The following is a 16211-nucleotide window of genomic DNA, read 5'->3' as shown; positions in this document are numbered from 1 at the left end:
TAGGTAAAGTATTAAAAAATATAAACGACACGAAATGTATCAAATTTTATGAGGGAATTTTTCCGAATTTAAGTAGAATTAATTTGTTTTAATTCTACAAAGATAGAATATACGTAAAGAATATATTTAAAAAATTTTAATATGAAATAATTTCTTTAGATAAAATATAAAAAATATAAACGATATTTAAATTCGTAAAATTATAAAAAGAGGGAATTTTCCCGAATTAAAAGAAATTATTTTCTTCAAATACGGTATAGAATATATTTTGTAAATTTTAAATTCTAAATAATTTCTTTAGATAAAATATAAAAAATATAAATTATATTTAAATTCATAAAAGTATCTAAAGAGGAAATTTTCCCGAATTTAGAGGAATTAATTTTTTTTTAATTCCGCATAAAATATATTTTGTAAATTTTTAAATACAAATAATTTCTTTAGATAAAGTATAAAAATATAGATGATAATTAATTTTTGGTAAAATTATCTAAAAATTGAATTTTCCGGAATTAGAAGAAATTAATTTTTTTTAATTACGTATAGAATATAGTTTTTAAATTTTTAATTTCAAAATTATTTACTTCATATATAAAAAATAAAAACGATATTTAAATTTGTAAAATTGTATAATGGAGGAATTTTTCCGAATTAAATGGAATTGTTTTTAAATTGATTTGAAAATATAAATAAAATTCGGGAATTTTTCACTATAGTGGCCGCCCTAAATTAAAAATATTAAAAAAAAAAATTCACATGTCGATAATAAAAATAGGTACGAAAATAAATACACGAAAATAAAAATAATTGATTAAAATATCTCGACATTTGAATTGAAAATTTATATTTTTTATTCAAATTAATGATTAATTAATTCTATTAATCAATTGATTAATCGATATTTGCATTTCGAAATTGAAAATTAATAATTTTGTTAAAAATTACTTTATATAATGAATTATTAATCAATTGATTAATGTAAATAAATAATTCTTTTATTACAAAAAAAAAAAATTATTTCAAATTTATAAATTCAAATTTAATTTAAAATTTAATCGCGTTAAAATGTCTTATATAGTTGCATATAATAAATCTTGATGTAAAAATGAAATTTTACTAATTAGATTTAAAATTCTAATTTTAGTCGTACGTCCGTGAGAAGCAGAAGAAAAATCTTCCACCTCATACAACATTACAGAGACACGTTAAGGCAAATAAAAATGTGGACATACCGCGGTAAATATTACATTTTTTTTTCAAATTATAATTTATTACTTAAACTTGAGATGCATAAATAAACAATATAAAATTCATTAATTTCTAATTTTTATTTAAAAAAAAATTGCAATAGACAGAATTTTCTTTTAGTCAAAATTTTCACTTCAGATTCAGAAATTCAGAAATTTTTACTAAACGAATTTTTTAGGTAAGAAAATTTTTAGGTTACTTAATTTTTATTTAAGAATATTTTCATTCAATAGAATTCTAATTTAATCGAATTTTAATTTCTGCAGTGTTCTCATTTAACAGAATTTTAAATAACTCGAATTTTTAAATTGAAACAACTAAATCTTTCAAAATTTAGTAAAATTAATTTTCATTTTTTCAATTTAAAAATTTTTTCTTTTTATTCGGTGATAAAATTAATTTTTAGTTTGAGGTTATGTCAAGAAATTGAATCTCCTTGAAACGCTGATTTTTCATTTGACCGAAATGATAAATACCCGAAGAAATAATTGACAGAAAGAATTTGTCGTGAATTTTAAAATTGACCAATCACAATTTTCTTAATAATTTCTGATTGGTTAATTTTAAAAATCACGCCAAAATGTTTCGAGTACTTGTAATTTCGGTCAAATGAAAATTCGACAGTTACAAAACTGTCGGAAAAAAATTTGACTCACTTAAAATTCTGTTAAATGAAAATTCAATTAAATTATGGAATTAATTTCAAATAAAAAATTGGGTAAAAAGAAATTTTGTAAAATAAAAATTTGATATCTAAAAATTTTTTATTAAGAAAATTCAGCTAAAAAGAAAATTCTATCTATTGAAAATTTTGTGAAATGAAAATTGTAATTTTAATGAATTTTATTGGATATTCATATGAGCTTCTTAAATTTGAATTAATGATTATGTATTCTTGAAAATGTTGTGTATACTTTTTTAGATTTTATTTTCCCGAGGGAAAACCTGTGGCTCTCTCGCAAGTGGAGGCAACAGTGGCTCGTATCGCGGCCGCGTTTCAAGTTCTTCCAGGTCAACGAGCATCTCGTTCTCAGTTCCACATCATTGCTAAGGTAAGCTTTGTTAAAAATAAAAAAAAAAGGGTCAGAATTTCTCAAACGGATCACCTAGAATTATACAATTTAATTTTCAATGTTAAATCAATTTTTTTTTTTTTCATTCTTAGTGTGACCAAAAAAAAAAACTTTCTGAAACTGAAACTTTGGAACAATTTTTTTTTAAGGCTGAAAAAATTTTAAATTGTTAATAATTATAAAATAAAAAAATTTTGTTAGTCTCTATTAATTTCAAAAACTTATTTAAAATAATAAAAATAATAATAATAATAATAATAATAATAATAATAATAATAATAGTAGTAAAAATAAATTTACGTTGAAAGTTAATTAATTTTGGAAAAATTTTAGGTGATCCGTTCGTAGAAAAAAAAAATGTTGACACGAAAGAAAAAAAAATTAACAAAAGCGAATAATTTTCAACAAGGAAGAATTAAATTTTTCATGAAAAGCCAAACGCAAGCTTTTATCTTGTACTCTACAATTATTCATTATTTTTTTACAGGCTTGTGATTTGCCCCTTTATTGGAAAGTTCCTCTGTTCCTTGCAGCTAGAGGCGATCAAACAGGCTTCGTCGAAATGAATGCTTTCCTCGAATTTTGGAAAGAGTGAGTATATCTTTTTAAAAAATCATTTTCATTTAATTTTTCAATTTAGCAAAATTTAACCGAATATCAATTTAGCAGAATTTCTTATTCAACAGAATTTTAAGTAATTCGAATTTTTAAATGCCAAAATTTCGAAATCACCGAATTTTTATTCACACGAATTGTTATTTGATAGAATTTTTGAAACGCCGAATTTTCATTTGTCCGAAATTGCAAATGACCGAATAAACATAACCAACAAAAAGATTTCAGCGCCATTTTTAAAATTAACCAATCAGAAGTTATCAAGAAAATTGTGATTGAATAAGTTTAAAAATCGCGCCGAATTCCTTTTTTATATGCAAAAGTCGAGTTATTTACGCCTAAACAAATAAATTTTATAATTAAATTAAATTAAAATTTTTTTTTAAATTCAGACTGACGAATAAGCATCACGATACGGCGAGTAAATTTGTCAGGATCACGACAAAAGGATTAAGAGACAGTATTTTGCCAGAAGACTTAATTCCATTGGTGCAGGATGTTGTCGAGACACATCCGGGTTTAACGTTTCTCAAGGAGGCAATTGAATTTCATTCTCGATACGTTCACACTGTAATTGCAAGGATATTTTATTGTGTTAATCGGAGTTGGAGCGGGAAAATTTCTGTTGCCGAATTGAGAAGAAGTAATTTACTCTCAGTGATTAGTGTTCTTGAACATGGCGAAGACATTAATCTTGTCACAGCTTATTTCAGTTACGAACATTTTTACGTCATTTATTGCAAATTTTGGGAACTTGATCGTGATCACGATCTTTTTATTGATAAAATGGATCTTATGAGGCACAATGATCATGGTAAGGATATTCTCATTTGAACAATAATAATAATAATAATAAGCAAAATTATTTCTATTTAAATAATTGAATAGAAAAAAAATTAATTTTATAATTTATTTAATTTATTTTTAACCTTTAAACTGCATTAGCGGTCTGAGAGACCGCTATCTTAGGCCTCGGATTTAACAAATTTTTAACTAAAATTTTTCTCTAAATTAATTATTTTTAATAATTTTAATGAAATTTTTCACAAATTCAATTATCTTAAATTATTTTTCAATTAAAATTTTAGAAAATCAACAATTATATAATAATAAAATGCTTGGTCTGTCCTATCCTAACTTGAAGTTGGCCTTTTCTGATTTCACGTGTTTTTTTTTTTGAATAGTAATCTTATGACGTGTCAAATTTTGACAATTCTTTTTCTCATTTTTGCCAAAGTTGTATAATTGTGTTTCCAAATTTGGGAATAAGTTTCTTCAAAATTCCAAATTCGAAAATTCAATTCATGAAGCTGAAGTACACAACGTTTACCAACGAAATTTTTTTTAAACTTGTATATTGATTCAAAAATTGTACAAAAAATTTATGATGAGAAAAAAGATGCGCCAGGAAATTTCGTACAAGATAGAAATTTGAAAAAAATTTATTTTTAAGGTACCAGGGGCCAACGAATACCTATTAAATATTAATTATAAAAACACAGGCCTCGAATCAGCTTAAAGACACAAAAAGTCGTTTTATAAAAACTATAAATAAATAACTATAAACTATAAACTAAAATTCAATTATTACCCGAAATTTTAATTCAAAATCAATTCAAAATCCAATAATTATCCAAAATTTTCAATTTAAAATGAAATAAAATTCAATTATTTTCTAAAATTTCTATTCAAAATTAATTATCCAAATTTTCAATCAAAAATGAACTTAAATTAAATTATTATCCAAAATTTGAATTAAAATTCAATTATTTCCCAAAATTTTCAATTCAAAATGAATTGAAATTCAATTATTTTCCAAATTTAAAACCAAATAAAATTTAATTGTTCTCAAAAATTTTAATTCAAAATTAATTGAATTTTCAATAATTTGAATTTAAAATTTGGAATTTCCAAAAAAAAGTCGATTTGTTTTTTATGTTAACAAAAATATTTCAGATTTTTAAATAAAAATTTTTTTTTTAATAATAATCCTTTTCGAAGGGTTAAAGTTGATATTTTTAGAAATAATTAAATTTCAAAAGATATTGTTAATTTTCAAACAATTATTAAATTTTATAGAACTAAAAATAATTTATCAAACAATTTTTGGAAAACATTTTTTAAATTTAATTGAATTTTCAAAGATTTAAAATTGAGATTTTTGAAATTAATTGAAACTTTAAGTAATTTTTAATTAAAATTTTAGATGATTTCACTAAAAATTACAATAATACAATAATTTGAAAATCATTTTTAATTGAAAAATGGTTTCAGATAGTTGAAATTTCAAAGAATATTATTAAAATAGTTAAAAATAATTGAATTTTGAAAAAATTTATTTTTATAATGAGTTATAATTGAAATTATTAAATTTCAAAAAAAAAATTTTCGATGGAAAATTTTAGAAATATTTAATTTTGAATTCAAATTTTTGAGAATAATTAAATTTTATTTAATTTTAAATTTGGAAAATAATTGAATTTCAGTTCATTTTGAATTGAAAATTTTGGAAAATAATTGAATTTTAATTGAAATTTTGGATAATAATTTAATTGAAGTTCATTTTTGATTGTAAATTTGGATAATTAATTTTGAATAGAAATTTTAGAAAATAATTGAATTTTATTTCATTTTAAATTGAAAACTTGGTAAATAATTAAATTTTAAATTGAAAATTTTGGATAATTATTGGATTTTGAATTGATTTTGAATTAAAATTTCGGGTAATAATTGAATTTTAGTTTATTTTGAATTGAAATTTTTAAAAAATAATTCAATTTTATTGTGATATTTTTTTTTTAAATTTTAAACAATTGTTAAATTTCATAAAAATTTTAATTGAAAAATAATTTTGATATAATTGAATTTGAGATGTATTTCATTAAAATTATTAAAAATAATTAATTTAGTGAAGAATCAATTTAGTTCAAAATTTGTTAAATAATTGAATTGGAGAAGATCTGAAGAAGATCTACATTTTATACTAAAAAATGTATTTTATTTACATTTTTTTTCAAATGTAAATAAAAAATATCGCATTTTATTAAAATAAGTCGATAAAAGTCGTATTTTATTAAAATAAGTCGATAAAAGTCGTATTTTTGAAAAAAGTCGAAAAAAGTCGTATAATCCGAGGCCTGTAAACATATAATTTTCATTATTATCATTTAATATGTAATAATATTCTAATAAATTAAATTATTATTGATAATATTAATCTTTAATTTCTTTATAACAAACAATTAAATACTCAATTTGGCGCGCTTGCCCGCGTTTAATTTTGCTAGTTGTTTATAATTTAAAAACAAATCAAATAAAAATAAAAAAAATTTTAATATCAAACTTTTTATAATTTAATTATTTTAAAAATTTTCCATCTAAATATTCTTGAAATTTAATAATTTCAATTATATCTCTTTCGAAATTCAATTATTTTTAATGATTTTTATAATATTCTTCTGAAATTCAATTATTTGAAAGCATTTATCAATTAAAAAATTTTTAAATTCAATTTTTGTCTAATTTTTAATCAAATTCTTCAGCTAGAAAAATTACTAAAAAATTATAATTAAAAATCACTTAAATTCAATTATTTTCAAAAATTTCAATTTACAACCTTCTAAAATTTAATTATTTCTAAAAATGTCAACTGTAATTATTATTTGAAAGCATTTTTCAATTAAAAACTTTTGAAATTCAATTTTTGTCTATAATTTCTAATAAATTCTTCATCACAAAAATTTTTAATTTAAAATCACAAATTCAATTAATATCAAAAATCTGAATTCTAAATCTTTAAATATTCAATTACTTTTAAAAAATGTTATTTTAAATAATTTGATAAATTATTTGCAATTCTGTAAAATTTAATTATTGTCTGTTTAATTATTATTTCTAAAAATTTCAACTATAACTCTTATAAAGTTCAATTACTTTTTAATAATTTTAATATTTTTTGAAAAATTCAATGATTTAAAAAAGTTTTTAAATAAAAACTGTAAAATTGAATTGTTAACAGAATTTTTTTTTTTTTAGAAATTTGTCCTACTTAAGGGGAGGGACCGGTGAAATTTCAACTCATTGAAATTAATGTTGTTAAGAGATGTCAATTTTTTTTCTGGCATTAAAAAATCTTACAGTGAAAAATAATAAAAATTGTAAAATAAGTTTAAATTTTTAGTGTTTGAAAATTCCGAGTTTTATTTAAAAAAAATTTATTAATGATTTAATTGTTTTTCAATTTCCCAAAATTTTGAAATTAAATTTAATTAAAATAAAAAAATCGATTTTAGACTTTTTTTGTAATGTAAATCAACTTAAACGACTTTTTGTGCGAACAAATTAAAAAACATACGACAATTGTAATTATAGTAAAACCTCTGGAAAAACATAAAAAAAAATTAATAACGTTTTAACAGACCGGAAAAAGCGTAATTTTTTAACACCTATCTGCTTAAAGGTTTTAAAAAAGAATCAAAATTAAAAATTTAATAAAAATTCTAAATTTTAATTTTTTTTTTGAAAAATAATAAAATTTTTCTTTCTATAATAAAAATTAAATGTGTATTAAAAAATTAATGAAATATAAGAATGAAATTAAAAATACAAGAAAATATAGTAAAAGAAAAATTACAAGATAATTATTAGCTTTTGAATAACTTGTTATTAGTTACTCATTGAGTATACTCATAAAAAATTGGTATAATTAAAATTTTTCCTGGAAATATTCACTTTTGAAATTTATATTTTATTCTGAAAAAAACTAATAGGGTGTTCAGCAATTTTTGAGAAAACAAAAAATTTCAAAGACTTTTTAAAGTTTTCAAGGTCGAAAATAATTTTTTTTCAGTGTTAACGTTTAAGGTAGAAATTCAAGACTTTTAAAGCTGATTTTTTTACAGAAATCAATAAATTACGATTTTTTAATTCGATTATATAATTTTAATTATATTTACTTTATTTTTCAATTAAAATTCTTGGAAAATACTAAAAATTTATTTTCAAAAATTTTAACGGAATTTTTTTTTTAAATTAAATTATTTTTCAAAATTTTTACAGCTTTACGAAATTAAAATTTTAATCAAATTTTACGAAATTACAATTTTAATAAAATTTTACGAAATTTGAATTATTTAAAAAAAATTTAATATTCAAGGTTTTGTTTTAATAAATTCAAGGTGTGATATTTCAAGGTTTTTATGGTTCGCTGAACACCCTGTTACTAATTGTAAAAAAAAGAAAATAAAAATAAAATGAAAATATAAAAAAAATTTTAAATGATTAATTTGTTCTAATATTTAGCGTTGTCAACGAGGATGATTGAAAGAATATTCAGTGGAGCAGTGACGAGAGGAAACGGAAAAAATGCAACCGAAATTCGTCAAGGAGAAGGGAAAATGAGTTACACGGAATTTGTTTGGTTTCTGTTGAGCGAAGAAGATAAAAATCATCCGACAGCTATTGAATATTGGTTCAGGTAATTATTATTTTTTTTTTAAAGTCCATTATTTACTATAATTAATTCTTATTTGTCTATTATTTGCTATAAAAATATATAATTATATAAAATATAAATATATTTATTTATATTATATAAATTATATAAATATATAAAATATATAATTACAACTGATTCATTTAAGTAATTTCGAAAATTTTAATTAATTTTTAAACTAAAAACTAATTTAACTTTAACTTTTAACTAATTTGTTCATTTATTATTATAAATTCATTCTTTATTCAAGTATTGAAAAATAAATCCAAATAAAAAAACAATTATTTATATTTTTACATTTTTCAAGCTTGAAATAATAAAATAAAATAAGCTTGAAATTTCTAAAAAATGGAAATATTTTTCAAAAATTATTAATTTACATATATCGAAAAGTGTATTTTTTTCCCCTCCTTCATATAATAAATTTCCACACGCGATAATATCTGAGAAAAATTCTTTTAATTTTCCCTATTATAAAACCAGTTTCTTTATTATTTTTTTTTTTTTTCCCCTCGCTGCATATAGATGCATGGATCTAGATGGAGATGGTTATCTGTCAATGTATGAACTGGAATATTTCTACGAAGAACAGTTACTGAGAATGGAGGCAATTGGCATTGAAACATTACCATTTGAAGATTGTCTTTGTCAAATGTTAGATATGATTCATCCAAAAATACCCGACAAAATTTCACTGGCAGATTTGAAAATATGTAAAATGACAACAATTTTCTTTGATACGTTCTTTAATCTTGAAAAATATTTAGATCATGAGCAAAGGGATCCTTTTGCATCTGCGAGGGAACATGACGCCGACGGGCATGAGGTAATTTATTTAAATTCAACTCCAATGTAATTCTAACTAAAAATAAAAAAAATAATAAAAATAACGATAAAAATAAAAATAGTAATAACAATAATAATAATAATAATAATTTACATGTTTACTTGTAAATAAATAAATAATAACAATAAAAAAGTAATAAAAATAATAAAAATAATAATAATAATATAATAACAATAACAGTTATGAGAGATAAAAAATAAAAAAAAATTTTTTTTTTAGCTATCCGATTGGGATCGTTTTGCTGCCGAGGAATACGAATTATTGGTTGCAGAGGAGAATGGAAACGATCAAACGGAACAGATGTAAGTTTATGTGAATGAAATTAAATTATAGTTTGAAAAATTTTAACTATTGCTCTTTAAAAATTCAATTATTTCTCAAATTTTTAACAATTCGGGGAAATAAAAAGATTTTTAATTAAAAATACTCTAAAATTCTATTATTCTTTGAAGTTTGTAAAAAAAAAATTTTATCAATTAAAATTTATGAAAGTTTTAATTTAAAATCTTTTGAAATTTAATTACTTTCAAACAAATTTTAACTCGAATTTTTCCAAATTCAATTAGTAATTAGATAATTAATTGTGTGTTAATTCAATTGAAAATTTTTTCCACAAATTTTTATCTATATAATTCTTTGTTTAATTAATTATTTCAACAGTTTTAATCCAATTTTCAAAAATTCAATTACATAAATCGTTTTTTAATTAATGTTCATATTAACAACAAAATTATAATTTTTTAAATCTCAAAAAATGCAATTATTTAGAATATATATTAATTTCAGTTGAAAATTGTCTAAAATTTAATAGTCTGAAATTTGTAAAAATTTCATTAATTCAAATTTTTAAAAGTTTCAATTAAAAATCTCGTAAAATTTAATTATTTCTAAAAATTTTTTAATCAAATTCTTCCAAATTCAATTATTATTTTTAAAATTTTAATTAAAAATCTTCTAAAATTCAATTAATTCACAAATTTTCATTTAAAATTAATTTTTTTTTTCAATAATATTTTAATCAAATTCTTTGAAAATTTAATTATTTAAAAAATTTTCCGTAAATCTGAATTTATCTAATATTCGATTATTGTCTGAAATTTGAAAAAAAATTCTCAAATTCAAATTTATAAAAGTTTTAATTGAAAATCTCCTGAAATTCAATTAATTCTAAAAATTTTAAATCAAACTCTTGCAAATTCAATTATTTTAAAAATTTTAATAAAAAATCTTATAAAATTCAATTATTTTACAAATTTTCATTTTTAAATTTATATTTTTTTAAAAAATATTTTAATCAAATTCTTCAAAAATTTAATTATTTAAAACATTTTCCAATGTCCTGAATTCGAATAATATGCATAAATCAGACTTGAAAAATTTTATTTTTATATGTTTCATTATTTTTCAAAATTTTTGTTCTTTAAGTGAATTGAAGTCTTGAAAATTTATCGCAGCATAATTCGGTGGTTTAAAAAGAAAAATTCTTGAAAATATTGCTTTGAAAACATTTTTATTGAGGAATTAATAAATTTTATTTAATTTCTAATAACCAATTTGTTATTGATAATAAAATATTTATTAATTAAATTTACTATAAAATATTGACTTTTTAGACATTTCTTGTAATGTAAATCGACTAAAATGACTTTTTTTCTTTCAAAACACGGTGCGCCAGAAGGAGGTTTAAATAAAAATAAATTGTCACTTAAAAATTCTTTTTGATTATGGTTCTAAAATGAATAAAAAAAACTTTTCTCAATAGGTTTTAAAATCAGCTTACGTGCCCAATTTAAAACAAATTGAGTTTTAAATATTTAAAAATAGTATTTTATGAGGAACCAGAATTTATTTAATGTATACTTATATGCGTATAGATAATAGATGTTTTAGATTTGGGTTCATATAAATTTATTAACAATGAAGTTATTTTCTTGTTTCGTTTTTATATTTATGCATTAAGAATGTCGAACGGTATCTGAAATTCTTTGTCAAGAAGAGAGCTTTAATTATCCCTCTGAACGTGAAATAGTATTGATTTTAAAATACTTTTTTCTCGAAACACGAACACTTTTAACAAAATCAGCCAAAATCCTCATCTTATAAATTTCCTAAATCCAAAAGACTGTACGAATCCATAGAAAAACATGGTTGCAAAACAAAAAGTAGAAAAGTAATCTAATAACAGCTGCGACTTTGTGCGCCCTGCATGCTGCTGCCATCTGACGGCGGCAGGAGGTAATGAACCCATCATTATATTACTTTTCGTTTAGCAATCGTGTTTTTGTATGGATTCGCATAATCTTTCGGAATTAGGAAATTTATATAAGATAAGGATCTCTAGCTGCTTTTGTAAAAAGTGTCTGTCTTTCGAGAAGAAAGTATTTTAAAATCAATGTTTATCATTTTCACGTTTAGTGCCGTTTTTATAGAGCGATAATTAAAGGTCTCTTCTTGCCAAAAAATTTCAGAGATCATTCGACTCTCTTAAATAAATTTTGTCACTCTTAAAATCGTTCTTTTAACATTATAATTTAATTTTTTAAAATCGGACACAAACACTACAGCAATATAATTATTTATATGTAAAATTGAAAATAAGTAATTATTTTATCATTTATTACAGTATTTATTAGATTAAATAAATTCTGATTCCCCATAAAACACTGTTTTTTATATAAAAACTCAATTTTATTTAAATCGGGCACGTAAGCTGATTTTAAAAACTATTGAGAAATGTTTTTTATTCATCTAAGAATCATAATCAAAAAGAATTTTTAAGTGCCAATTCATTTTTATTTAAACCACCTTCTGGCGCGAAAAGTGAAAAGTCAATCCGAGGCTTACAATTATAAAAATTGTAAGACAATAATTTTTAGAAGGAAATGTTTGAATTGAAAATTTCAAAAATTATAATTTTAGTAGCATTTTTAAAAATTTGATATCTTTGCAGTACTTTTCATAAAATTCCCTGACTTTTCCTATTTTTCCCTGACACTTTCCATGATTTTCCTGGTCCGTGGCAACCCTGTATATTTTAATTTTACTAAATAAGCAAAAAATAATTTTCAACTTCTTTTATCCATTATTGATTACTTGAGAAAATAAATTTAAAAAATGATATTCGCCTTCAATAGAAAATTGTTCATCATTTCATTTTTATTGAATTATCACATAATAATTTTATGTAGAAGGTCTTTTATAATGAAAATTGTTAGAATATAACGGTTGCGTAAAAAAAAATTTTTTTCATTTCCAATTTAATATTTTCCTTTTGAAAATTGGTAATATTAATAAATTATTACTATTAATGGCTTTAATTAATAATTAATAATAATTAACAATAAATTTTCATTTTACAGAATTTCTCGTTTTATTCAATTATTTATTTAATAATTTAAAAGTTTATTACAAATTAACAGAAATTTTTAAATAAAAGAATTTTCATTTTACCGAATTTAAATTTGTCCAAATTTTTATTAGTAGCGATTTTTATTTAAAAATTTTTTTATAACAATCGACTGAAAGATTTTGGCAAGATTTTAAAAATTGACGAATCAGAAAATTGTGATTGGACAATTTTAAAATACGCGCCGAAATTTTTCTGTAAATTATCCGTTCGGGCATTTGTCATTTCGGTCAAATAAAAAATAAGCGTTCTAAGGATTTTATCAAATTTTGAAAGATTTAATTGAACAATTGTCAACAAAAGAAAATTATTTTGAAGGACTTTTATTCACGGAAATGCAGACGTCTAGAAAAAAAAATTAATTAACATTTAAATAATTAAAATAATATTATTAATTGTACTTTCTCAAAGATGAGATATTAATTTTCAAGAAAAAAATTTGAAACCTGCATAATTTATTTGTTTATATACAAATCCAAATTTTTCTTTTAAATAATTATATTTTCCAAATGGCTTGCTTGTTTGAAAATTTAAATAAATATTTAAAATCTTCAAAATAAAATTTCATTTAGACAATAATTATTAGAACGTATTTAATTTAATTTTTCACCTCTTTTTGTTTTAGGCTTCAGGAAGCTGTAATGGATGATGAGTATGCATCAAGTCAAGATATGAATTTAGAGTCAAACTCATTAGAAAGTGGAAATTCAAAAGGCCCAAGGGGCTCGAATGAATCGGGTAATTTAAAAAGTCATCAACCAAAGGCCGCTTATTGCGATAGCTGTGATAGCGACGATTATGCAGACAGTGACAATTAACTTCGACATATATAGTCCTAAAAATCAGTTGAAGTGCGAATGATATCACAAGAGCGAAAGATTATAAGGAAAGAATGATAATGATGACGAAAATTCCTAAAAAAAAAAAAAAAAAAACAAAGTCAACGTAGATGAAGCTATCAAACTTGATTAACACTCCAAAAAAATTATTTTCAAGAAATTATAAAAAAATCGACAACCAATTAATTTTTTGTCTTGAAAAGACTGTCGGAATATATACTAATATATATAAAATATATTTTAGGGAGAAATTATTTTTTTCATTGTAAAGATACGTAAAAAAAAAAAAATAATTAATTAACAATTTTCCGCTCGAGTTTGTTTAGCTTCTGCGTTCCTATACAAAAAAAAACTGCTGAAGTATCATAATAAATAAGCAGATATAGAATTTATCTAGAATCGTGTGTTAGATGTTTCATAGCCGTTATTAAAAAAAAAAAATTTTATATTCTAATTTATTGTTTCATATTTTTATTCACTTGGCGGTAAAAACGCGTAGATATTATATATTATATAAATATTATGAAAGATCTTTATATTGAGATCTTGTAATAATCGAATCTAATGTTGTATTTATTACAGAAAAAAAAAAAAAAAAAAAATTTGCTATTGTGGCATTTTCAGAGAACGATATTACCTCTGGTAGCTCTCTTATTAGTTTCAATAAATTTCGTTATAGAAAGAATAAACAAATTCTTGTTTTTTTTTTCTTATATCCTTTGAGAAAATTTATATTCTTTTCTTATAATATATTAAATTTCTTTCAGCCTTTTTTTTATATGGTTATTTTTCGCATAAAAAAATATTGCAAGTTTTGCGATTTCGGAGATTTCATTTTTTTTCAATCACATAAAATACCAAAAATAAATCATAATCATTTTTCCCTTTTTTTTTGAAATTAATGTCAATTAAACTGTTATTTTAAACTTTAACAAAATTTCAAATTTAAAAATTCTGCTAAATGAAAATTTTGCTGAATACAAATTTGTTCAATACACAGAAATAGGGTAAAATAAAATTCTGTTTAATAAAAAACTCTCTAAAATGTAAATTCTATTACTACAGTTTCATAATAATTTTTTATTGTTCAAAATTTTTTTTTCTTGTTTTGTCAAATAGTGAGATAAAAAAAACCTCAGATTCTTAATCAGTGACCCTTAAAAAGTTTTCTTAAGTGAATTTAAACTTAAATCGGGACGCATGGATATATTCTAAAAATCATTAGTTAAAATTTTTATTTTATAGAATTTTATTTGTCATAATTATTTTTGAGCCGAATTTTTATTTGTTCGAATTAGTATTTTTGCAGAATTTTCATCAAACCGATTTTCTATATTACAGAATTTTTATATAACCGAAAATTCACTTCACAGAATTTTTATTTGCTCGAATTTTCATTTATCAGAATTTTTATTTACTCGAATTTTCATTTAACATAATAGGCATTTTAAAGAATTTTTTTTGGATAGAATTTAATTGCATAGAATTTTCATTTTATTCTTTCAGATGAATTTTCATTGGTTCAAATTATTATTTGATATAATTTCTATATAACCGATTTTTCATACTACAGAATTTTTACTTAACCGAAAAATCATTTAACAGTAATTCTAATTGATAGAATTTTCATTTGTCCGAAATTGCAAATGGCCGAACAAACAATAGACAGAAAGATTTCAGCGCGATAAATAATAATAATAATAATAATAATAATAAATAGATAAATAAATAAATAATAAATTTCAGATAATTTGAAACTCAAATCAATTAAAATTTGGACAAATTTTAAAATTCGGATAATTTGAAAATTAACTCAATAAAAATTCAGATAAATTAAAATTCGGATAATTTGAAACATGTATAAATAATATAAATTCAAATTTGAATAAATTGAAATTATATTCAGTTATTTTTAAACTTAAACTAATTAACATTTATATCAATTAAAATTGAAAAAATTTAAAACTTTAGACAATTAAATTTCGGATAATTTAAAACTCATATCAATTACAATTTGGTCAAATTGAAATTCGGATAATTTAAATCTTAATTTAATTAAATTTTAAATAAACTAAAATTTGGTAATTTGAAACTTTAAAACAATTTTTGGATAATTTTAAACTTAAATTAATTAAAATTCGAATAATTTGTAACTTAATACAATCAAAATTCAGATAATTTAAAATATTAATCAATTTCAATTTGGCCAAATTAAAAATCTGATAATTTGAAACTTAAGTCAATTAAAATTCGGATAATTTAAAACTTATACAAATTTGGATAATTTGAAAATTAATTCAATTAAATTTCAAATAAATTAAAATTTGGTAATTTGAAACTTTAAAACAATTAAAATTTGGATAATTGTAAACTTAATTCAATTAAATTTTAAATAAATTAAAATTTGGTAATTTGAAACATTAAAACAATTAAAATTTGGATAATTGTAAACTTAATTAAAATTTGGACAATTTTAATGTTAAATTAATAAAAAAGGGGACAAATTGAAATTTGGAAAATTTGATAAAACTTAAATGAATTAAAATAAAATTAATTAAAATTCCAATAATTTAAGAATTAAATCAATTACTCTTTAGGTAGATTGAAATTTTTATTAATTTTAATTTTCGATTGAAGGAATTTGCATTTGTTTATAAAATTTTAATTAATTCATTTGTTTTGATAGATA

At 20.8% G+C, this 16211-nt stretch overlaps 1 protein-coding gene across 2 annotated transcripts in view; it reads left to right on the top strand.

Moving 5' to 3' along the window:
- The window catches only part of LOC127285742 (uncharacterized), a 57360-nt gene extending 43738 nt beyond the window's left edge, over positions 1-13622 (top strand). For both annotated transcript variants that reach the window (XM_051311888.1, XM_051311886.1), the window contains 8 exons: positions 1145-1236; positions 2171-2300; positions 2809-2912; positions 3329-3750; positions 8238-8412; positions 8956-9256; positions 9497-9579; positions 13309-13622. In XM_051311888.1, the coding sequence (XP_051167845.1) occupies positions 1145-1236; positions 2171-2300; positions 2809-2912; positions 3329-3750; positions 8238-8412; positions 8956-9256; positions 9497-9579; positions 13309-13501 (1500 nt within the window). In that variant the 3' untranslated portion in view covers positions 13502-13622. The remainder of the gene's footprint in view (positions 1-1144; positions 1237-2170; positions 2301-2808; positions 2913-3328; positions 3751-8237; positions 8413-8955; positions 9257-9496; positions 9580-13308) is intronic.
- The last annotated feature ends 2589 nt before the right edge of the window (positions 13623-16211 follow it).

The sequence above is a fragment of the Leptopilina boulardi genome, unplaced genomic scaffold, assembly GCF_019393585.1.
Source record: "Leptopilina boulardi isolate dan_hultmark-lab unplaced genomic scaffold, ZJU_Lbou_2.1 LbouV2_341, whole genome shotgun sequence".
NCBI lineage: Eukaryota > Metazoa > Arthropoda > Insecta > Hymenoptera > Figitidae > Leptopilina > Leptopilina boulardi.
The sequence above is the reverse complement of the archived record's forward strand: the minus strand, read 5'-3'. Positions and strand labels throughout refer to the sequence as shown.